This window comes from Marmota marmota, unplaced genomic scaffold (assembly GCF_001458135.2).
Source record: "Marmota marmota marmota unplaced genomic scaffold, marMar, whole genome shotgun sequence".
Classification (NCBI taxonomy): Eukaryota; Metazoa; Chordata; class Mammalia; order Rodentia; family Sciuridae; genus Marmota; species Marmota marmota.
Window position 1 is genome coordinate 59,967,318 of NW_025999900.1, and position 23,846 is coordinate 59,991,163.

General features: G+C 49.7%; 1 protein-coding gene across 1 annotated transcript; it reads left to right on the plus strand.

Moving 5' to 3' along the window:
* The first annotated feature begins 13,752 nt into the window (after positions 1-13,752).
* Positions 13,753-18,809, plus strand: Tcl1b (TCL1 family AKT coactivator B). The gene is made up of 3 exons (XM_015488574.1): positions 13,753-13,923; positions 18,212-18,382; positions 18,756-18,809. Exons 1-3 carry the CDS (start codon positions 13,753-13,755, stop codon positions 18,807-18,809), a joined length of 396 nt encoding a protein of 131 aa, XP_015344060.1.
* Positions 18,810-23,846: the final 5,037 nt, after the last annotated feature.

Below are 23,846 nucleotides of genomic sequence, written 5' to 3' on the forward strand. Positions count from 1 at the left end.
CTAGCCCCAGGGCTGGCCCTAAGCAGAGGCTCTGTAAGTGATTCTCAAGTGAATGAGGGGGTCATGGATTTCTGACTTTCCCCTAGACTTGGAGAAGATGCGGCTTGTCCGAAGTCTCCCAGGGCATTGGTGGCAGAGCCACACTAAAGCCCAGGTCTGCACCTGGCTCAGGGAGGCCCTTTTTACTCCCTGTCCCAGTCTCAAACAAAGTTCAAGAAACACGATCTCCAGCCTTCAGTTCCCTGTCTGCAAAATGGGCTACAGGATGGAGGTGTCTCGGCTTCACTCCCTGGACCCCTCTGTTTCCAGGGGCCCCTTTTGTTCCAGAAACTACCCTCAGCTGGAGTTGAATGAGACAGTCCTGCCTGTAGCCTCCTCCAGGTGGGGATGCAGATCCCACCAGGGCTGGGAATGCAGAGGCAGACAGATGGACAGAGTCACTTACAAATTGATTCAGGGAAATGGAGAGAAAAATAGAAAACGGAGTAAAATGCTGCAGAGAGACCAGGTTAGGACGAGGCTCCCAGGAGTGAGGCAGCCCCTAGTGGACCCGCCTCCCTAGCCAGCTTCGTTCCTGTGTCCAGCACTGTCTGGCTCTTGTCCATCAGTCTGCACTTGGCTTGGCCAGCTGCCAACTCTTCCTTGCCGGAAGTGAGTTAGAATTTTGGTGTTAATAAGCTGGTAATTAGCTAAGCCTGAGTTGGTAACCGTGGAGTTTGCTGATACCATGGGGCTGTGCTACTCAGCTTTTAGTTGAAAAATAAGTTCACTACTGATTGGTGTTTTCTGACCATTTGCCTTGAGTATATATGGAGGCAGCTGGTTCTCAGGTATCTACCTGCATCTGAATCACCTGGTGCATTAAAAACCAACACACTCCAGGACTCCTGCCTGAATCCAGGGGACTTAGAACCTCTGCAGATGCGCCCCAAGAGCCGGCAGAGTTAGCGAGTTCCTGGCCACTGTGGGCATATAAAGTTTGAGAGGTCCCAGAGGCTGCTTACTGTGGTGCCAGGTTAACCCAGAGTATGGTGCGTGGCTCTCAGGCTCAGCTACCCACCGGAATCGATGTAAAGAGTCTGGATGCCCTGACCTGCGGCGAAGGACTCTGATGGGCTCCATCTGAAGTCCAGCTTGGACACTGGGATTCTAAAAAGCTTCCCCATGCTTTAATGACTGTGTGGCCAAAGTGAGAACGACATCCTTGCTTCTCAAAGGACCTGTCTCTAGCTGGGCCATGTTGGCCTGTTCCATTGGGGGTTGTTAGAAATGCAGCCTTGAGCCCCATGGAAGACCGACTGGATGCAATTCTTCAGTTTGACAAGACTCCCAGGTGATTGATTCCCATGTCCTTGACCACCTGGGACACTTGTTCTAGAAGATCACACACGTTCAAGACCCCAAAGAATGAACGTTGATGGAGAGATAATACGTGGAAGAGAAAATCTGGGGGCAGGGTCCTTTCTCTGGTGGCTTCTCCACTCACACCATTGTGGTGATCAGCAAACATAAGCCAGCGTTGTTGACATGGAATGATCCATAAAGAGTTACATAATTGTGGATTTGCAGTTGTTATTGTTTAGAGGGGAAAATGTGAGGTCTGTGATCTGTACTCTTTATAGCTTTGTTTTAGACCTCAAACCTTTGGAAGCTTTTGGCGTTGTTTGTTGTCATGTCTTGCCCTGTTTTAAGCCAGGCTTTTCTTTCCTGGCCTGGATGGATCCATTCTCCCGTCTTAAGGAGGGAAATGAAGTTAACTGGTTGAGTTGGTGTCCTCAGGGTCCCTCTGCTGGCTCTGGGGCCACCACTGTCTTTCCAGAATGGACATAAGGTCATCCTTCTTGTCCATTCTGTAATCTTGCCCCATTACAGCAGGCCCACCGAGCTCTATCTGGTGAGGTCCATACTTTACCTCTGAAGTTATCTATCTGACTTCCTGAGGTCCTAGGAGGGTAACGGGATTATCTGCAGCCAGTGAGCATATCAGTCCCAATCTCTTTCTGTGACTTGCAAGACTATCCACCCTCTGCCCCTCCTCTCTGCCCATTCCCCTTCCCTATCGGTTATTGATTGACATGGAATCCATTACTGCAACCTTAGCAGCTTAAAGCAACACACATATGTAGTCTCATGGTCTCGGTGGGTCAGGCTCTGGGCATGGCTTTACTACATCCTCTGCTTAAGGTCTCACAAGGGCTTGTGTTCACCCAAAGGCTAGCCTGGAGACGCATTTGCTCCCAAGCTCGCATGTTTGCTGGAAGGGTTTGTGTCCTTGGGCTTGTGGGTCTGAGGGCCCAGTTCCTCTGGCTGTCAGTTGGAGGCCACTCTCGCCTCCTGGAGGCTGCCTGCACTTCTGGGTATGTGGTGTTTCTCAACAGACTCCTTGCTTCCTCCAACCAGCAAAGGAGAGAGAGAGAGGGACCCCACCTCCTATCCCCCACCAGCTGGGCACCATAATCTTATGTAATGCAATCCCATTATACATAAATCCCATACATCATGTGACTTTTGTCCTGTAATCCATGGGTCAGAAGCAAGTCACAGGTCACACCCATACCCAAGAGAGGGGACTATGCGTTGGTGTGACCTCCAGGAGGCCAGGGTGGTTGGAAGCCATTTCAGAAGCAGCCTATCAGACTTTCCAATCCACACCTCAGCCACACCGAACTCCTAGCAACTCCCAGGCCCTCCAAGTTCCTCTGGCAAGTGCTGTTCCCTCTGCCTGGAATCCCACCTCTGCCTTGGCCTCACCTGACAGCCCCTGTTCAGGTGTTATTTCCTTCGTGAGCTTGTTGGCAGCACCCAGGTTTGGGCAGGTTTCTTGTAACCCTCATCAGCTTGCATTGCAGTTTTTCTGTTTACTTGACAAGCCCCCCTGCTCAACCCTCCAGTTCCTGAAACAGAACCCACACAGGGCCTGGCACACTGTGCGGGTTCACTACGCAAGTGTCGAATGAATGAATGAAAGAAATGATGAGCCTGACTTGGAACCAGGCCCTGACTGCCGGTGCTGGGCCCGTCCCCTGCCCAGAGGCTGCCTGTTGGTTCATCCTTCTCGGAGCCCCACATCGGCTCTGTAACTGGGCCAGCCCGTGTCTGACTTCTCCTGACTTTAAAATGACTTTTCCCTGCAGTTCTCGGTGCGCTTTCCTGGAAGTGCCCTTGCGGTTCGCCTCCCTCCTCCCCTGCCTCCTAACTCCGGGCCCTGCCAAAAGTTGGAAGCTCATTATTAAACCAGGAGCTGCCTTACATTATCCCGGAGTCTGCAGATGGAAAACACAGCTTCTATCTCAGTGGAGGACGGACACAGAAAAGCCTCCTTGAGATGCTGGCTGTCAAGGAGAGCAAGGAAAGCGTTTCATCTGCATGACTAATTGTTTCTCTCCTTATCCGGAGACAATGGACTCAGTCCCAGATACAGTCACACTGGGCCGAGCGCAGCTACCGCTGCAGAATCTAGTCACGGACCCCCCACCCACACACACGCTCATGGAGTTGGTTGGAACTGGGCCGTGAGAAAGGAGCTGAGGAGGAGAGTGTCCAAGTGTCCACAACGGGAGGCGTGGACTGAGGAGGGTGTGTGGGCAGGGAGGCCGAGAAGCCTGCCCTGGGAAGGCCAACTCAGCTATCTTCCTTCACACCCCACCCAACCTGCCAATCATCCTCTGAAGTACATCCTGTTCTGGTCCCTTCTCCACGTGTCTCTACCACTCAAGAGGCCACCGGCCACCTCCCCAGGACTTTTGCAGCAGCCTCCTGTGTGTGCTGGTCTCCTGCTGTCAGGCCTACAGGGACTTGTCCACAGGGCCACCATACTCTCTCCTCAGCAACCCACCGTGTTCAGAGTGCTTGAGGGATGTATTCACCATCCGAAGCCAGTAGGTTTCCATTCCCAAATCTGAACTTTGGTGTCTCCTTCTGACTCCACGCTCCCTAGGCTGCTCTGTATGGCCTCACCTGCAGCCGGCTCTAGGCTGTCAGGGGAAGATGTGGGTTCTCACTCACTGACTAGGCACCAGCATATGCCAGGCCCACTGTAAGCCCTGAGAATTAGGGCGTGTATCTCTCCAGCTCACATCAAGGAGATGGTCAGCAAGCAGGGCTCAAAACAAAGCTGGGTCAGACATGGGCCTCTGGTTCTGTGACGGATCAATATGTGTTTGAGGAGCTGATCTCAGGTTGGAAGGTGCTCAGGATGCGGTGGTGGGCAAGGCTTGCTTCTAACCAGCAGAGTCTTCATGATATCTGCATGAACAGTGACCCCAAAAGGCTACATATAAGGATTGGTGTCCTTGGGTCCCAGGATCTCTAAGCAACCCTGGCCATGAGCTTGTCCATCGGGCATTCCACACAGTATGTTTGTGCAGTGAGGTCCTCTCCACCTCATCCCCAGATCATCTCCCAAACTGGATCCGACAGAGCCTGAGTTTAAATAAGACGATGCCCTCTGTTGTGCTGTAGTCGCTTGTAGCAGGACACCCGGTGCCTTGCATGGATTGCACCAATGATCAGTCCTTGGCAGTGCAAGGTTTGCTGAGTTACTAGGGCACAGGTGTGCAGCTTGTGCAGGTTGCTAAGAGTTCTCAGTGTTCACCATGCACGTGGTGTAGTGGGTGGGAGTTGGGACTTTGGAATCAGATACACCAACTAGCTCTGTGATCTTGGCCCAGGGACGGCTGCTCTCTGTGCCTTGGTTCTTCATCTCCAAAATGAGGATAAGATTGAAGCACGGTTCCCACCAGGAGCTCCGACACATGCCAGCCTCCCTTCCCTCACCCCAGCCTTTGGTTGGATGCTTGCTCTTTGCAAAGACCCACTTTCTTCTGCATAAGAAGGCTGCCACCATGCTTCAGGGAATGACCCACTTAAAGACAATTGCTTCCTTCTGGGTCATTCTGATAGATGAAACAGAGAATCATTTAAAAGCCACATCCCAAGGAGCCCGAGGGAGAGGCTGCAGAGAGAAGATGCAGGTGGAGCCCTGCACGTGCCCAGGGAGGCTCCACTCCAAGACAGGAAGGCGCTCCAGGCACAGGATGCAGCCCCCATGACCAATCAGATCCCTCGTGTCACCTTGGCTGGTGACTTTGCTAACTTAAAGCAGCCAATCAGATGGCACAAGTTACCTAGGCAGCTCTGCCAACCTAAATGGACCTGTCACAAAGTAGACCTCCTAAAGAAGACATGACAATCATGGGGACCCTGGGGGACCATCTGCACTAGAGGATATTTTGTGTCTCCCAACCCCTTGGATCTCTTGATTTCACTGCAGATTCTTGACACTCGGCTGTGAACACTTTTATTTTCAAGGACATTTTTATGAGACGTTGGCAGGAAGAGTGTCTCTGAATGACTTATATTTCCAGCACACCTCTGCACTCATGTTGGGCTTGACTGGAATGGTTTTGAAACATGAAACAACTTGGCTAAAGGATATTTCGTCCCAACAAGTATTCACTGTGTCCTTCCAATGTTTCTGGCACTAATTTGATGCTGGGTACACTGAGACGAGTAAGAGAGCGTCTCTGTTCCCCCGTTGATATATGGCCATTGATGGAGGACCTCCCCTGTGCTGGAGGCTTTACAAGTGTTATTGACACTTCTTGTAACAACCTATAAGGCAGACACCACGTTGTGAGGAAGAGGAAGCCCCAAAAGGTTAAGTTATAAGCTCAAGGTCACACAGTGACCAAGTGCCAGAGCCAAGCTGTGTGTTCAGCGCTGTTTGACAGCAAACCCCAGAGACTTTCAAGGGCTCTGGGCCGCCTCTTGGTTTGCGAGCCAGAACCCTGTGGAGGTGGAAATCCTGAAATAGCATCCAGGCAATAGATGTCAAGGCCAAATGAGGCTGATGCTTCAACCGAAGTCTGAGGAAAAGGCGGGAGAAAGTTATTCTGAAGGAAGCAGAGGCCAGAGGTCCTGTTGTGGGCTGGACACTGCCCTTTGGGTTTCCTAACTTGTTTGCAAGTGGAAAATACTGTGATCGAATTGGAGGGACCCTCTCTCTCCACCTGTTGGGGCAGGCAGAAGGAATGGCTGGACTAAATGGGCTTAACCCTGGGTCTTCCTCCAACAAAGCCCAGCTGTGAATAAATCCTGTCCCCTCTCCCTGTCCCCTCCTTGTGGGAACAGCAAAACAATTGGGAGTACCTGTCCATAACAGTGGAGACCAGAGTTTGCAAAGGGCAGAGCCATATTCAGCTAATGCACAAGTGCTGCCCCTCGACGTGGTTTTAGATTGTTTGACACCATGGGGGCGGGGGTGTCTGTCCCTGGGAGGAGTTCCAACTTACAGATCTATTAGTGACATAACTGGCTGGCTTGCAGCCCTTGCCACAGGAAGCTTGAATGGCAGCGGCCAGGCTCAGCCTTGCCCAACAGCCTGGAGCCTGGCACTCTAAGTGCACCCTCCCTACCCAGGCTTGTAGGCTGGGCACCACTCACCACCTGACCAAGCCTGTGCCTGCTCTCCACCAAGGATGGGGACTCTGCATGATGGAGAGAGAGGGACATAGGAAGGGACAGTTTGGTAGCATCTCTCCAAGTAGGAGACGTAGGAAATGGATGCTTGTGAGTCAAGGGACTGCCCAGAAGGCAGCGGGCAGGCTAGCAGACAGGTGACAGTCCACTGGGGAATCATCTCTCCTTGAGGATACCTAAGTTACTGGGGTCATCTGCCTCACCAAACTCAAGGAAAAACCTCTAGAATGCTTGTATTTGTCTTCTCTGTTTCAAAATCTTCCTCCTGAAATGGACCCAACGTTCAGTAAAGAATCCTGTATTTCTTGGCCCCATCCTGGTCTGCTAGTTTGGTAAACTGATGGGCCAGGTGACAAAGGGAGAAGGAGCCAGGTCCCATCCCACCCACTCCTAGTGGAGCAGGGACCTGGCCAATACCACAAAGCACACCACTTGACAACATTTGATATTACCAAGTGGGCTTTTTTTTTTTTTTTTTTTGCTACTATTGTAGATTTTTAAAACGTATCTTATTTTTAGAAGTTGGCATTTTCCGGACTCCTTCTGAAGTGGAGATCTTTGCATATGGCCATCAGTCATGTGCATTTCCTTTTCTGTGGATTTATTCTGGCCATCCCCTATGTTCCTAATGGCTGGTACCTTTTACTTACTGACTCATAAGAGTTCCTTTTATATACTCATCCCTTGCAATGTGACATTAGTATTTCCTCTTACTCTGTCACTGGTTTTTTTAACTTCATCTACTGCCATAAGAAGGTCCACTGCTCGGTGTCTCAGAACTAATACCCTCTTCATTGGCTTTGTGCATCATCTTTAAGAAGGTCGTTCATATCAAGGTCATAAACATGTTTTCTGTGATTGTGAATATTTTCACCTACTTATTTTTCAAGGTGAGGCCACTCTAAGCCATTGTCATTTTATCTTGTGAAAGGTGGGGGAACTCAGTAAGGGAGATCCAGAAGGGCACAGGCAGCCAGGGCAAGATGGCGAGTGAGGAGGTCGGGGCAGGGCCAGGACAAAGGAGCACCAAGAGGGCCTTCTGATGAGGTCAACTTCCTGCTTGATGAAAGTGCTGGTGGACACAAGTGGGGACCCAATTAGACCGACACTTCTGTATTTGTGGGGGATCCAATAGAAAAACTAACACAGATGTGTGGACAGAGGGGGCACCTGTCAGTTATAGTGAGGAGCATGTGGTGGGGGGATGATCAGGAAAGGAGGAAATTCCAGAGATCATAAAAACAACAGGCCAAAATACCTACTTACTGTCCGGCCCTGGGGTGTCTTTGGAGAAGCCTATCTCTGTGTCTCTGTCACCTTTGCAGTAAACCTACTTCTTGCTCAGATCTCTGTGTCTGTTCTTCAATTCTTTGCTGAATGGAGACAACGAACCCAGCACCCCTAGACGGAAACAAAGGGAATTTCCTCTTCTCAGCACCGCTAACCTGAGCCCTTCCGTACACCTCACTCCTCGTCTTCCCTCAGTGACACTGGAAAAGAGCCCCCTCCCCTCGAGACCACGCCATCCACAGTGCTATTTTCCTCAAGAGCTGCCTTCAATTTATTCCTGGCCTGTCATTGTTCTCCCTAAACCACCTCCCTCAGCACAAACAAATGTAGTTTAATTCTTCTATCTTAAAAAGAAAGAAAGAAAGAAACCCTCATCCCCCGGGACAAGAAGGCGTTGCTTACAGCAGGCCAGTTCAACTGCCAGGCTGTGGATACATCTGGGTAAAGATGAAAGTCATATTTTCCTAAGCATCAGGATCTGTGAGAGCCACAAGGGGCAGAGGCAGTTAAGTTGTAGGGAGAGGATGCTCAGAGCTGAGGGCCACATGGCTGTGACTTTCCCCAGGGCCATCTGATGGCCTGGGCACAGGCCAGAGGCCAGAGGAGGGCTGCTGCTGTGGGACAGCCCCCCGTGAAGGGCGTGTAGAAGGACGAAGCTGTATAGTGTGTAGCTATACAGCTCCCCAAGGACTCCTTGGGAAGCAGAGCGGAGTTCTTGTGATCTCCTCAGAAGCCAAAGGTACAGCCCCTGAGAACAATGGGGCAAGAGCTGGAGGCTCTGGAGGACGGTGGCCTGACCCGTGTCATCAGACACCTGCGCTGCTTCTTCCTGAGCAAACTTGCTGAACTGGCTCACGCTGGACCAAGGTGGAGACGAGTTGTGGCTCCTCTCTCCAGAGGCCTCTTCCCACTTGAAGTGGTTCAGGGCGGGATGATGACAAGCACAGCCAAACCTCCAAACAGGCAAAGTGAGTTTCCTGCAGACTCTGCTGAGCCGAGGGCTCCCTGGGATCTTGACTGAGGGCGCCCTCTAGGAGCAGGGCAAACCGGCGGCCAACGACTGGTCCTGTTGTAGGGACAAACGAGGCAAGGCACCGAAGATAGCAGGAAACAGCTTTATTTGGCTCCAACCAGGTGCAGAGGGCACAGCTTTTGCTGTAATCAATCAATCTCCCGAACCCTGAGTTCAGGGAGTTTCAGAGTTTTACACCCAGCATGTAAGGGAGGGGCTCAGAAGTTCACAATCTGCAGAAGTTCACATAGAAGCAGCTTTTTCTTTCACTGTTTTGGGCAAGTTAACCCTTCAAGGACAACACCTGAGAAGGGGGGAGCTTCTTCTCCCCTTTCTATTCTCCCCTTGTCAGCTGTTACCATGGAGAACAATTGTAACTTCTCTTTCTTAGGAATGTAGACATCTCTGTGAAGCCCAGCTCAAGGCCTTGTTTGCACATTTCGGCAAAGCACTATACTGGATACGTTTGTGAAAAACTAGTAAGGGGGTCTCCAGCACCTGGAGTGCTGGTATCTTCTTGGCCAGTGGCCAAGTAAAACAGGGCGACACGAAAATAGCTTATCTGCATTGAACTCTTTTGCAGAGACTCTTTTGCTGACAGTCCCAAAATCAGTCTGGGTGAAGATTTCTGGAGAGGCCCAGTTACGTCTTTTCTGTGGAGAAAGGGGGTGTCACTTCAGTCCTAGTGGAACCACAACCCAGCCTGGACTAGATGGTGCTCTTCAGTGCCTAACTCTCTCTGGATAGAAGAGAACATTACCTAGAGCCTTTACAGTGTTCTTATATACGACATTTTAAAATTATGCTGGGAGAGAGGACCAATGAATTGAAAATCAAGAGAAAAACAGATGATAAAAGTAGACCCACTAGAAACCAGAGTACTCAGACAAAAACTTAAAAAAACAAAAACAAAAAACTACCACTAGTTAATAGGTATTAGTTAGGATTTGGTTGGAATCTGGAATGAATGTCCCCCCAAAGCTTATATGTCAGGCAAGGTAGCCATGTTCAGAGGTGACATGATTGGATCACGAGGGCTCTGACCTCATCAGTGGATCAGTCATTTGAGGGCATAACAATTTGAATGGACTACTGGGAGGTGGTAACTCTAGGCAGGTGGGGCACACTGGGGTGTGGCCTTGGGGACTCTGTCTCTGGCACCTTCCAGATGCGCGCTCTCTCTCTCTCTGATTCCTGGCTACCGTGAGCTGAGGATCTTTCCTCTTTCATACCCGACTACCATGAATTTCTGCCTTGGAACCAGCCGACCATGGACAGAATCCTCTGAAACCCTGAGCCAAAATATCTTTCCTCCTCAAAAATGTTCTTGTCAGGTATTTTGGTCACAGAAATGACAAGCTGACTTACACAATTAGTATGTCCAAGGAAGCAGAATGATGGACAAATGTCTAGAAATGGGGAGATTATCAGAGAAATGCTTGAAAGATGCATCAAATTGACACTCCGGAACTAATAAATATAATATCTGCGGTTAAGAAATCAATCTCCAGTTTAAGAGCAGATTGGACACAGCAGACGTCAGGATGAATAACCTGCAAGATGAGTCAGTACAAAAGAACAAAGCTGAAGCTCAGAAAGGAAAGAATAGGGAAAACCAATTCAAACCAAGCACAGGAGGCTCGACACACAACTTCAAAGCTCCAAAAATGTGGACTTCCCAACAGAGGGGAGAAAGGGTGATATAAAAATAATTGGAGACACTGTGGCTAAGAATATTCCAAAATAGCTTACTATTAGAGTTAAGTGAAATTACCCAGGTCTTTGGAAATAGGATCAATGTGCAAAAATCGGTTTTACTTTTCTATACCAGTCTCTCTCTCTCTCTCTCTGATCATATATGTGTGTGTGTGTGTGTGTGTGTATGTGTGTGTGTATCAGAATTTAAAATAACACCACTTAAAATAGTATCAAATACCTAAAAATAAATTTAATGAAACCGTACAGAAAAATGAGGGACAATCTAAGATGTAGAGGGATAGACCATATAATATCAGTGGATTATAAGGTCCAGTATGGTGAGATGTCAATTCTCCTCAAAATATCCCCATAGATTTAGCACAATCCAAACTAGAATCCCAGCAGGCTTGCTTTGTGGAGCACAAGCAGGGAAGTTAACAGAATGATTTTAAAGTTCATATAGAAATGTAAAGGGCAGAGGATAGCTGGATTAGTCAGGGTTCTCCAGAGAAACAGAACCAATAGGGGAGTGTGTGTGTGTGTGTGTGCGCGTGCACACAGACAGTGATTTATTATACGGAACTGGCTTGCTGGGTGTGGTGGTGACACCTGTAACCCCAGAGGCTCCGGAGGCCCAGGCAGGAAGATGGAGAGTTCAAAGCCAGCCTCAGCAACTTAGTGAGGCACTAAGCAACTCAGTGAGACCTGGTCTCTAAATAAAATATATAAAAGGGCTGGGGATGTGACTCAGTGGTTGAGCTCCCCTGGGCTCAATCCCTGGTACCAAAAAAAAAAAAAAAAAAAAAAAAGGAATTGGGCTCACATGATTATGGATCAAACAAGTCACAAATTTGCAGCATGGGCTGGTGGACTCAAGAGAGTCAATGGTGCAGTTCCTGTCTGAAGGCCATCAACTAGGATTCTGTCTTGCTTGGGGAGGCTGGTCGTTCTGTTATATTTGGACCCTTCAACTGATTGGGCAAGGACCTCCACATTATGGAGGGGAAGGTGCTATGCCCAAAGTTCACTAATTTAAATGTTAATCTCATCCAAAAACAATAACCATGCCAACCATTCAGAAGAGCAACAAAGGCGGGGAACTCACATTCTAAGATCTCAGGACCTCTTTAAAGCGATGGTCACTAGCACTGAGGTATCAACATAAAGATGGACAAGCAGACTCCTGGAACAGGAGTGCGTCCAAAAACATCTGTGCACATTTGGCTCATATTCATGAGAGAAGTGATAACAGTACAGGCGAGAAAGTAGTCTTTAAATGGTGGTATTAACAGAATAACAGGGAAGAATTAGTCTAGACAGAATAACATCTTTAGAAGAAAAAGTACATCTTCAAAGCTCTGGATGGAGGAAAACTCCCCTAAACCCCCATTTCTACGGTTGGGTTGAGTTTCTTTGTCATTCTGACAACTTGTTCCGGTCACTGAGGCCAGCCGAGCTGGACCTTTTTCTGGTCTGAGTTATTATCTGCACTCTCCATCTGATCCTTTCCTAGCAGACACGCTCTGGCTCAATGGCTAGGTCACTCTTATCATTAGTAGGAGCTCCTGCAGGTGGGTATGGCCATCACTCCTCTCGAGCCCTGTCCTTGCCTCTCATTCTGCCCACACTGGCACTGCCAGTCCTTACCCTGGGGCACCAGAGCTCAGCCACATCCCTATCCTTACCACAGAGCCTGCATCCTTAACACTGGATCATTCCCATTGTGCCCTGGTCTCCAAATACACACTGAATTTCCTCTCCTCCCTGTTTTTATTCATGCTGCCTCCCCAGTGGCCTAAATGTCCCCATTCCATTGGTGCCATGCTATATCTAGGCTCTCTACCACTTGCACCTTGTCTGCCCTGGCATTTTGCCCCAGTACACAAAATGTGCGGAGGGCTCTGTGACTCTTGCCCAGCCTTCCGAGGCCTGCACAGTGCCCCGTGCATGGTCTGGAATCATCCCCCAGCTGGGTGCCCTCCACCATGACACCTGGGGCAGGGCTTGGGAAGGGCCTCCTCTGCTGGAGGAGGACTGCATTGAGCTGGACATGATTACACTGTCAGTATGGGACAAAAAGAGGGAGAAACTCTGGAGAGATCTATGTGCTTCCCAGAGACGCTGGTGACGTCCAATCTGGAGAGTGAATCCTTCAGGTCACAAGTAACAGAGATGGACAACTTGTCAAGGAGATATAACCACATCTCAGATGTGCTCTGGACAAAGGCCAGCTGAAGGACAAAGGATTCTGCATATCACCTGCCTCCCAGGGTGGTGTTCCTGGCCACTACCTTGGAACCCCATTGCCATTTCGTAGCAGCCACCATGGATTTCCCTAGGGCAGAGTCTGCCCATTTCAAGTGGTGAGCCCACGTGGCCAGGTGGGCAAGGACAGCTGAGTTCCTCTTTCTTCTGCCACCCAGCTTGTGATTTTCATCGTGTTTGCAGTTTTCAAAAGGAAGATGATGGTGTTCACTGTGCAGGAAGTGAACCCTCCGTGCTGACCTAGAGGGTCTGCTTCTTGCTAGATGATTGAGCTTCTGCCACGTCTTAGCAAAGCTGAGCCGATAAGGCAGCCAGGCCAGGTGGGAAGGATAGTGCTAAAAAGCCGGCCCCCCACCCTCCATGGCCTGTTTAGCTCACGCTTTGCAGGATCCTGATCTCAAGTCTCCCGATTGCTGGCTTCTTTGTTGAGGAGAGGGAGATGGATTTGCCGGGATGGGTCCAGACCAGACACTGGTAGGCACCCAAGCTCTGAGCTCACAGCCCCACGCCCAATACCTCTAAAACCAAGAAGGGTTCGTGACTCGAAGTCCTGTTGGACGACTGGGCCCAGGGTGCCGGAGACCAAGGGTGGGCAGTGCCTGCAAGCTCTGAGTCTGTGCAGGGGGGTAGCAGCGGGTGTCAGAGGGGAAAAATAAAATCACCCATGGGAAAATGGGGGCGGGGGAAGGTGCCCAGAGAGGAGCTGCAGCGGACCAAAGGGAGCCGGAGCTTTGGTCTTGGGGATCACTCAGCCCTGGTGAGGAGAGGCCCGAGCCCAAGCCTGGGCAGCTCTGTCCCCAGGGGCTGCCCTTCTGCCACGCAGTTCCAGGACAGTGAGCCCCTATTTCTCACCCACTGCTCTTAGGCCCCGCCCCTAATTGCACCCTGACCAGGCTGCCCCGCCTCCTCGCCGGTCCCGCCCTGCGTGGGATAGGCTCCTCCTAAGGAGGCTGCGCACTTGGGGGACCCCACACCGGCCTCCAGGCCTGCCTGGAGTGCACCCTGCCATGGCTTCCGTTGCTTCGCCTTCTCTGCTCCTCAGGGCGCCCCCCCACCGCCTGTGTGTCCAAAGGCCTGGCATCTACAGGGACGAGGACGGGAGGAGCTGGGTGACAGTGGCCCTGTGTATCAGTCCCTCCCAGCGGGCTCAGGCCAGGTGCTTCCCCACCGCCAGCACAGTGAGTCCTGGGGTGAGAGGGGAGGCTGCGGGGAGAGGGGCGGGGTATGCACAGCGGACCCCACCCTTGTGGGTCCAGAGTGGGGTGGGAGTGGGGGAAGGGCAAACAGCCTGGATTCGGCCTGGGGGTAGAGCTCTGCCGTCCAGCATGCTAAGGTCGGAGGCTGAGAGCACTCAGGGCCTAGTCCTGTGCCGGGCATGCTGAGAAGGCTTTCACTTGGGACAGCTGTTAAGCTGGGCTTTCTGGGATGAGCAGGAGTTCTCCAGATGAAAGGGGCTAGGACTGGCATGAAGACTTTGCCATCTGGATGCAGCCCGTGGACCCAAGTGTGACAGTGTGGTTGGGTCCAGATTCCCAGTCTGACAAGGGAGAATAAGGTACCTCTAGCAAATGAGCCGCAGACATGGCCCAGGGCGTGAATGGCCTGGGGAGCCCTGAAGAGATAACACATCCCACCTTTGGAAATTGATTCAGGAGGCTTGGCTGGAGTCCTACATGCTGTGTTTCAAAAGCTCCCCAGGTGATAACAATAATCAGGTTGGAAACCCAGGTAAGGGATTTAGATCAGAGCCCATCTTTGAAGGATAAAATAAATACCTCTATGTATTATGGTAAGTACTTCTCCAAGTATTTAAAATATTACTGAAAACATAATAAACAGTCGATGGGCATTTTAAACAACACAGCACATTGCTTAACAAATAGGTTATTCTGAAAATTTTGCAAGAGAACTTTGAAAGTCCTTTCTTCCCTGTGGAAAATAGGGGAGATACTCAAAAAGTTCTGGACCAAATATTTTCAGCTTTAAAAAATCCCAGGAAAGTGTTGAGTGTAGGGAAGGTGCAGAGTGGTCTCAAAAAAGTGAAAATAGAGCCAGGCACAGTGACGCACACCTGTCATCCAGAGGCTGGGGAAGCTGAGGCAGGAGGATTGCAAGTTCAAAGCCAGACTCAGCAACTTAAGTGAGGCCCTAGGTAACATAGCGTGACCCTGTCTCAAAATAAAAAGGACTGGGGGTGTGGCTCAGTGGTAAAGCGCCCCTGGGTTCAATCCCCCATACCAAAGAAGAAAGTAAAGTAGTTTAGATCATCCAGCAGATCCACAAGAATCCAGAGCAAGGACTTGAACAGATACTGCCGTGAACAAGTTGTGCAAGTACTATTCACAATAGCCAGAAGGCGCAGGCCGCCTGAATGCCCAGTGATGGATGAGGGTGGTGACAAGGCGTGTGCCAGGAGGGATGAGGCCTCCAAGGGGAAGGAACTCCTGGCCGGACTGCAGTGTGCAGAACCCAAGGAGGGGGGCTAAGTGAAAGAAGACAGTCCTAAGGGGCCGCATGTGCCCTTCCGTGAGGTACTTTGAGTAGTCACAGTCACAGAGAAGGACAGGGTGGTTTCCACAGCCTGCCAGAAGGACTGGGGAGGTGGTGTCTAATAGTAGGAAGGGGTTTTAGTTTGGGAAGATGAAAAATGTTCTGGAGATGCTGGTGGTGATGGTTGCACATGTGGGTGTCCTTAACGCCACTGGAGTGTGGCCCAGGATGACTAAAATGGTGTAAAGAAAGTATCAGCAAGAATAGAATTGATTCTTCAAGCCACTTAGTCATGGGTGGAGTATGGGGTTTTTTCCCCTCCTATGTAAAAAAAGAAAAAAAGATTTCTTTGTTTCCTCCTTTTGATTGGTCCATTACAGTTATTCACCATGTTGGATTTATGTATTCACACATGCACACAGTATAACAATGTAACTTGGCCACAGTCATCCCCAGTATTTCCGGTCTCTCTTCCTCCTCCCTCCCCGGTATCTTTGCTCTATTGATTTCCCTTCAATTTTCCTGAAATACTACTTCCAACTTTCTTTTCCTTTTTCCTCTCTAGCTTCCACAGGAGAAAAAACACATGACCCTTGACCTCCTGAGCTCTCCTGCAAAACTTTTCATCCACTTTCCCACAAAACATATAATTTCATTTTTCTTTATGGCTGAAAAGAACTCATTATATCTGTACAGCACATTTTATTTATGCATTCCTCCACTGATAGACACTTAGGCTGGTTCCATGGTTTTGTTATTGTGAATTGTGCTGCTATAAACCTAGGTATGCGTGTGTCACTGTGGCATGATGACTTTAATTCTTCAGGGTAAATACTGAGGAGGGACACAGCTGGGTCATATGGGGCTCCATGCCGAGCCTTTTGAGGAACCTGCATGCTGATTTCCACTGTGGTTGTGCTAATTTACAGTTCTGTCTACACTTCCTTTTTATCCTTGCCCTCTCCAGAATTTATTATTGTTTGTATTCTTGATGACTGCCAATCTGACTGAAATAAGATCAAATCTCAGTTTAGTTTTAATTTGCATTTCCTAATTGCTGATGTTAACATGTCTCATATATTTATAGTCATTTGTATTTCTTATTTTGAGAAGTATCTGTTGAGTTCATTTGCCCATTTATTAATTGGGTTATCTGTTTCTTTGGTGTTAATTTTTTTTTTTTTAATTCTGCTGGGTGCAGTGACATACACCTCTAATCTCAGTGACTTGGAAGGCTGAGATGGGAGGATTGTGAGTTCCAGGTCAGCCTCAGCAATTCAGTGAGGCCCTAAGCAACTTATTGAGAACTTGTTTCAAAAAATTAAAAGCTGGGATATGGCTCAGTGGTTAAGCACTACTGGGTTGAATTCCAAATAAATAAATAAATAAATAAATTCCAAATAAATAAATAAAAATAAACATAAAAAATAAAAATATTTTTGCTTTATATATTCTAGATATTAATCCTCTGTCAGAAAAGTAGCTGGCAAAGATTTTCTCCCAGTCTGTAGGTTCTCTCTTCACATTCTTGTTTCTTTTGCCATGAAGAAGACTTTTAATTTGAGGCCACCTCTTTATTAACTCTTGGCATTATTTCCTGAGCTGTAGAGGTCCTCTCAAGAAAGCCATTATCTGTGCTTAAATGCTAGAGTGCTGACTGTGTTTTCTTTTATTTTTTTTTTTAATTTTAAGTTGTTGACGGACCTTTATTTTATTAATTTATTTATATGTGGTGCTGAGAATTGAACCCAGTGCCTTACACATGCAAGGCAAGTGCTCTACCACTGAGCCACAACCCCAGCCCTGACCTTATGCTTTCCTTTAGGAATCATGTGATTTCTCATCTAATTCTTAGGTCTTCGATTCATTTTGAGTTGATTTTTGTACAGGGTTGGAGATAAGGGTCTCTTTTCATTCTTCTACCTATGAATATCCACTTTCCCCAGCACCATTTGTTAAAAAGCCTGTCTTTTCTTCAAAAAGAAATTATTTCTTAAGTAGATCAGTATTTTCACATATATTCTCAGGGTGGGAACAAGACCCCCTGAGCATGACCAAATGCAAGGATCAGCAAACTCTTTCTGCAAAGGATCAGATAGCAGAAATTGTCCTGTTGCAAGCCATGAAGACTCTGGCAACTGCTCTGCAGTCACAGTCGGCGTGTGAAGGAAGGGGCCCTATTTTATTTACAATAAAGTTTTATTTAAAAAGCAGCTGACAAGCCACATTGGGCCCATGGCCCTTCTTTTACGGACCCCTGATCTCAGGTCCAAATCCAAAGTGAAGGAGAGAGTTTGCCATGTAATTTAAGGCTTTTCTCATAAAAATGGCTCACGAGACTCAGGATGACAAAGGGAACAGCCATTGGCCACTTGAGAGCCTGGTGAAGGGTGAACAGCCTTGGCTTAGCCTTTTGGGCACCAGGAAAGGGGACAGGCGCTTGGGCGGGTGTCTGTGTGGGGCTATTTTGTTGCATGTAGAGCTTGGTGGCGGTTCATCGTTGTAACTTTTACCTTCATACCTTTGGGCGTTGGCTGGATTTCATGACCTTTGAGTTCACTAAAAGCTTGTGAAGTCAGGATCAAAAATGCAGCACATTTCTCTTGGGGAAGAGCCATCACCTCCTGGATATTTTGTTTTTTAAAAGAGGATTTTTAAAACTATGCAAATTGCTGAGACAAAGCTGGAGAGTGCACTGAGTGCCAGCCCGGGGTGCTGGCAGGGTGGAGGGGCTGAGTTGGGAGAAGTGGAGTGGGTGTGGTGGGCGCAGGCCAGAAGAGCACCGTCACCCAGCTCCACATGGAGCCCCCAGGAGATGGCGTCAAGGCTGGCATTCTGAAAAGATGCCCTTTGACCTCTGACCCCAGCAGCCCACCAGCTGGGGGGCATCCAGGACCATGTGGATTGTATGTCACGCAGTGCCACCCTGTGCCAGGAGCCTGTTCCTGATGTGCCCCTCTTCTCTGGTCCCTTCAGCGTGAACACAGCATCAGAGTCCACTTATGGCAGATACCTGTACACCCCCAGGGCACCCTGTTCTTCAACCAGCTGCCCTTCTCCCAGCTGCCCCTCACGTGGCAGCTCTGTCCAAGGAAGCAGTACCAAGGAAGTGACTCCAGGACCTGGCGAATAGTGGACCATGACCAGGCAAGTGTGGGGTGGCTGTGGGTGAGAGTGGTGAGCGACAAATGATGCCTGCCCCGGCCCCTCCTTCCTCTGCACTCTCCCCACCCCCTGGGGGGGGGTTCTTGTCTTCCTTAAGCAACTCTAGCAGGGTCCACCAGAGAACATGCAGGCCTGAGTGTGTGTGTGTGTTTAGGGGCACACACATGTGCACGTGGGCACTCGTGCATGGGGTGGGGGGCGTTGGAGGTGGAGGCGATGGCTTCCCTGGGCTATGGAATCCAGGGAACCCAGGTCCCCAGCTGCCTCTCGCCTCCTGCTGCCAGTCTGCATGGTGATCTGTGTGGCTGGGGGCTGCCCTCACCCAGGGCCTCTGATGGCTGCCCTTCTTCTGTAGATCGGGGCCACGGAGCAGCTGACCCTCATGCGGCAGCTCTACCATGGAGAGTAAGTGACGGGGCTGGCATGGCGGGCCCAGCCTCCCTGTGCCGAGATCAGAGGACAGCTGGAAACTCGCCTCTTTATGGGTCAGGATGTGGGTCTACCTCCCTCACTGCTTGTCCCTGAGTTTGTCTTCCATAGCCCCCTGTCGCCCTCCTCCGTTGGATATGATTGTCCTCTACATGCAGCACCCCCAGGAAGCAGGGGACTCCCTGGATAGTAGCCATCACTCATCCTTGAAAGAATTCTGCAAGGCGTGCACATTAAGGTTCCACTTGGTTGACAAGAATACTGGTTGCCAGGGGCTACAATGATTTTCCAAGACCAGAGAGTCTGGAGTCAAGCTGAAAGTCCAGTGGTCTTGGCTCCGTCGTCTGCCCTGGTCCTGGGGTGTGGCTGGCCTTTGAGGATCCAGCTCTGACCCACTCAGGGCTTCTCCAGAGAGGCGGCGCTGAAGCAGGCCACTTGCAGACAGGAATTCAAATTGGAAACGGAATCCTCTTTTTTTTATTGCCGTCTTTTCTTCCTGGTAATGTTTTGGTGTCGGGTTTAGAAAATAAGTCAAATTGGGTTCAACCAGATTTGACATTTTGCCACCAACAATACAGAAGAAGGGGTGTGAGGTCTACGTGTTGGCCAAGTCACGTGGTAGGGCACAGACTCTGGCTGGGGAGGGGTCACCAAGCGTGGGAACAACTGCAGGAGTGACGTCTTTGAGGGAGTGACGTCTTTGCCAGTATTTCCTCCCATTCTTGTGTTTTTACTGTGTTCGGGTTGTTTTGTGGTTTCTCTTGTTTTTGTTATTGGGATTTTTTTTCCTGCCATGCAGAAATGTTTCATTTTTAATAAAGTCCTATTTATTGCTTCTTCCTTTGTGTATTCTTATTTTTTCTTTTTAAGCAAGGACGTCTCTGCTCGGCAATTATGACTTTTTTCATTTTTTTCTTTCTAGTATTTTATAACTTCACTTGTTTAAATCATTAATCCATCTGGAACTTATTTTCATATGAGAAATAAAGTCATAATCTAAGCAATTCTTTTGTTTTCCAGTGCCAGGCCGGTCATTAGGACTCCGCTTATGGCCTGGCATGTCCTTTACCAGTGCCTTGCCACCTTGATTGTGCAGGAGAGGCACCGGTCTTACCTCCACCCTCTTACAGTCTTCATCTGGGCCTGAGAATTAAGTGGACATAACCATATCGGCAGGAGAAAGGCCTTCATGTTTGTTTAGTGTAAGTTGATGCCACGCAGGAGCCTCAGAAAGACATGAAGACCCAGGCAACAGTGCAAGGCTTCCAGCCAGTCAGAGTCGTAAGCTCTGAGGGGACAGGGGTGTGGCGGGGACAGCTGACCCTAGCAGTGGAGAAGTCACTGAAGACAAGGCGCCTGGCACAGACGGCTCTTGGCCTGGGGCCACAGTGGGTGACGAGTGCTCCTTTCCTCCTGGTGGACGGAGGGCATCTTCATGTGGCCTCACCTCCTGTTTCAGGAGGAAACAGGGCGGGTGTGTGAGCCCCTCCTGAACGTGTGGCTCATCACGAGAGCATCTGTGCCAGAGTGGCCTGCTCTGGGGCCCCAGGCCGGCCTCCCCTTTCACATCCTAAGTCCCCATCTGCCTTTCTGTGTCTTCCTGCCTCGACTACGCTGCACCCTGTGCCCACGCCCACCTGAGCACCTGCCGGGAGGTCCCCCTCTGGCCTGCCCACAGTGCCCGCACCCTAGCCCGTCCTCCCCACCCTTCTCACTCGGGGTTTTCCCAGCTTCTCTCCCGTGTGAAATGTTCATGTTACTTTTAGAATCAAGTCTGCCAGGTACAAACTCTCCTTTTAAACTTTGTTTTATTGTGTTTATGTTTATAAATTAGTTTGGGAGTTATTTCATCTATACAATTATGAGGCCTCCTAACTATATTTAACTGGCATTTCCACAGCCCCGTGTGCCACTTAAAGCTTTACCGACATGAACTCGGGCTGCTAGGACAGTCCTCACATGAGTCCCATGAGGTGGTGGCTGTTATCATTGTTGTCCCCATATCACAGAGGAGGAATCTGAGGCACAAAGGTAAATTGCCCAGTTCATGTGGCTACTTCAAAACACAGCCTCGGTGTTTTGTCTGTGTCCATGTATTTGTTTACTGTCCCTTGGCAGAATTTTAAAACTGGCTTCACAGACCTGTCTTAAATGTGTTCTTCCATTAGTTTTCTTGTCTCATTTCTATATGCAAGAAAACTTTGGGGTGTAGTTTGATAATTTTCTCATAGCTACAAATGTATTTTGAGGAGACTGTTTTCCTTGCAATAAATCAGAAGGTCTATATCATACCGTTAGGGTGTTTATATAACAAATAGTCTTCTCATTTTCCTTCTCTCTCAAGTCTCCCCCATGAGAGATGGGAGGTAGGTAATCCTTGCTCTTATCTCCCCTTCACCACCAGATTTGATTGGTTCTGTTACTGGTTGTATTTCCTCTAGGAGTGGCCTTTCTCCTTTAAATGACAGGCTTTCAGTCCTGTTCCTTGATCTTTGGTATTAGTGCACTTTCATCACTGTGACAGAAACAGCTTAAAGGGGAAGAGATCTCTTTGGGCTCACGGTACTAGAGTGTTCAGTCCATGGCTATGGGCAGCGGGTGAGGCAGGACATCACGGTGGGGAGCATGTGGTGGGGCAAAGCCTTCAGACAGCCAGGAAGCCAAGAGAGATGGCCAGGGACAGGTCAAGATATACCGTCAAAGGCACACCCCGGTGATCGCCTTCCAAAGCACCATCCACTGGGGACTATACTGGCAACACACCAGCCTTTGGGGACTCTCAGATCCAACGGGAACATCTTTCCATGGTATTTTCTCTCCCACGTACCCACCTGCACCTGCTGTACCCTCGTCTCCAATGTGCGGAAGCACTCCAGGTTTTACACTGTCAGAGTTTTAAAATGTTCTACTTGGTGCTACATGAAGAATTACAAGCAGCAGAGGACCTGCCCCATGTGGGAGGGTCTGTGATGTCTGTGGAAGCCAGCCAAATGCCGCAGGATGCCCCCAGACTCCAGGGAGACAGGTGCACAGATGAGCCATGTGGCCCCAGCAGATCTTTCACAGAGAGAAGATTTGACAAGTAAAGTCTTTCATGGTTCCCACTGAAAAAAGATGTCCATGGGTGACAGCTGCTCATCAACCACACAGACATCGGGGGTGTGGCCGGCATCTGATCTCAGTGGTCAGTGGTCATGCCACAGGGGTGGTGGAGGGCCTAGTACAGCACCCCTGGACCTAGCCACGTGGCAGGGATGCTCCTACAGTGAGCCCCATGTGGTACCGACCCACACCTATGACACGGGTGGCACCAGGGCTCCCATGCACACTAGCAAAACCACCTGGGGTTTCGACACCCTCATGGAGCTTAACCTCACCCACCTTCTCTAACAAGCCTCCTTCCCCATCCTCAGAAGTCACTACACCCAGTCCCTGGGAGCTGGGGTTGTCCTCAGCTCCTGTCCAGTGGATCTGAGAAACATTGCTTCCCCACACCCCAGGCAAATGGTCACAAGGTGTTAGGTCTGGACTTCTAAGGCAGCCACACCACAGATCCACATCCAGCCCATAGAAACAAACTTTAGGAAACCAAGAATGGTGGAGGAGGCCGACGTTCAGCTGGTGACCGCCCTTGGTGGCCGTCCCAGATATGCAACAGGAGTGATGGTCAACATTTTAATGTGCTTTTCCCTCTGCTCTCTGGAACACCAAACCCTCCTGGGTGGCCTTGGACATCGGCTTCCTGAAGGGGAGGGCAGAGAGGTCTTTGGCTTCTGATACAGGCAGCTGGATTCTACTGAAGGGCAGCATCTGTGCCAGCCAGGATGCCATCCCAAGAAAGGACTTTGAGGTTCTTTCTCTATCCTAAGGTATTCAAACAACTGAGCTCAGAGACCTAGGGGGAAAAACAGGAAAGCCTGCTACATTTTCTGCCCAGGGTTGAGGTGGGAAAGCAGCCCTGGGGGCCTCCCTGAAGCCTGTCGATTAGGGGTTTTATGGATCGTGATTAAATCTCTGGCCATTATTGATCAACTCAATCCCCATCCTGGAACTGAAAGTTCACACTGCTAATCACTAGGCTGGTTCCTCTGGCCTTAGTCCCCATTCCCCAAGCTTCCCCTCATTTGTATGAACACATTTCTGGCTGAAAGGGCTTATTATGGCAAAAACATTAACCATCATCTACTAACTAAATGAATAGTTTCTTAATACAGCTGAATGCAGTGGTGCATATCTGTCATCCCGGCAGCTCCGGAGGCTGAGACAGGAGGATCACAAGTGAGGTCCACCTGGCTATTTAGCAAGACCCTGTCTCAAAAAATAAAAAGCACTGGTAGCTTGGTGGTAGAGTGCTCCTGGGTTCAACCCCAAGAACCACAAAAAGTGGGGTGTTTGTTAATTAATCACAACAGGAGCTCTGTGCCAGGAACAGGGACAGAAACCAAATATATATATATATATAGTCTCAATTTTACAGAAACTTAACAGCAAAGGTAGCCTGGGAAGAGTCCCAGGGGCTTCCACAAGCAGAAGAGCACAATATGGTAAGGGCCTTGAAGCGCACCTGCAGAGTCACTGTTACCCATGTGGCACTGAGTGTGGTGCCAGGGCAAGCAGATCCCACAACAGAGGCTCCAGGCCAGCCACCAGACAGGGGCCAAAAGGGGTCACTGCAAGCACTTGGGCCGGGCAGAGTGAGCAGGAGTCAGGTGGGGCCAAGTCACCCCGGCCATGAGCGTCACGGGCCCAGGAGGTATGGCGGTTGTCCTGCTACAGACATCAGCAGTGGCGTCAGGAGGGCTCGCAGATGACCAGCTCTGACGACAGCACCCAGAAAGGCAGCTGTGGGCATCCCTAGAGAGCAGCCTGAGGCCGGGGACCCTTCCCAATGCCACAGGATAAATGATGCTCAGAAAACAAAGATCAGGGCTGTCCAAACCCCATGCTGGGTGACGGGGACCAGGGCTTATTTCCCAGGGGAGAGGCTGCCCCCAAGACGAGCGAGAGCTGTGAACAG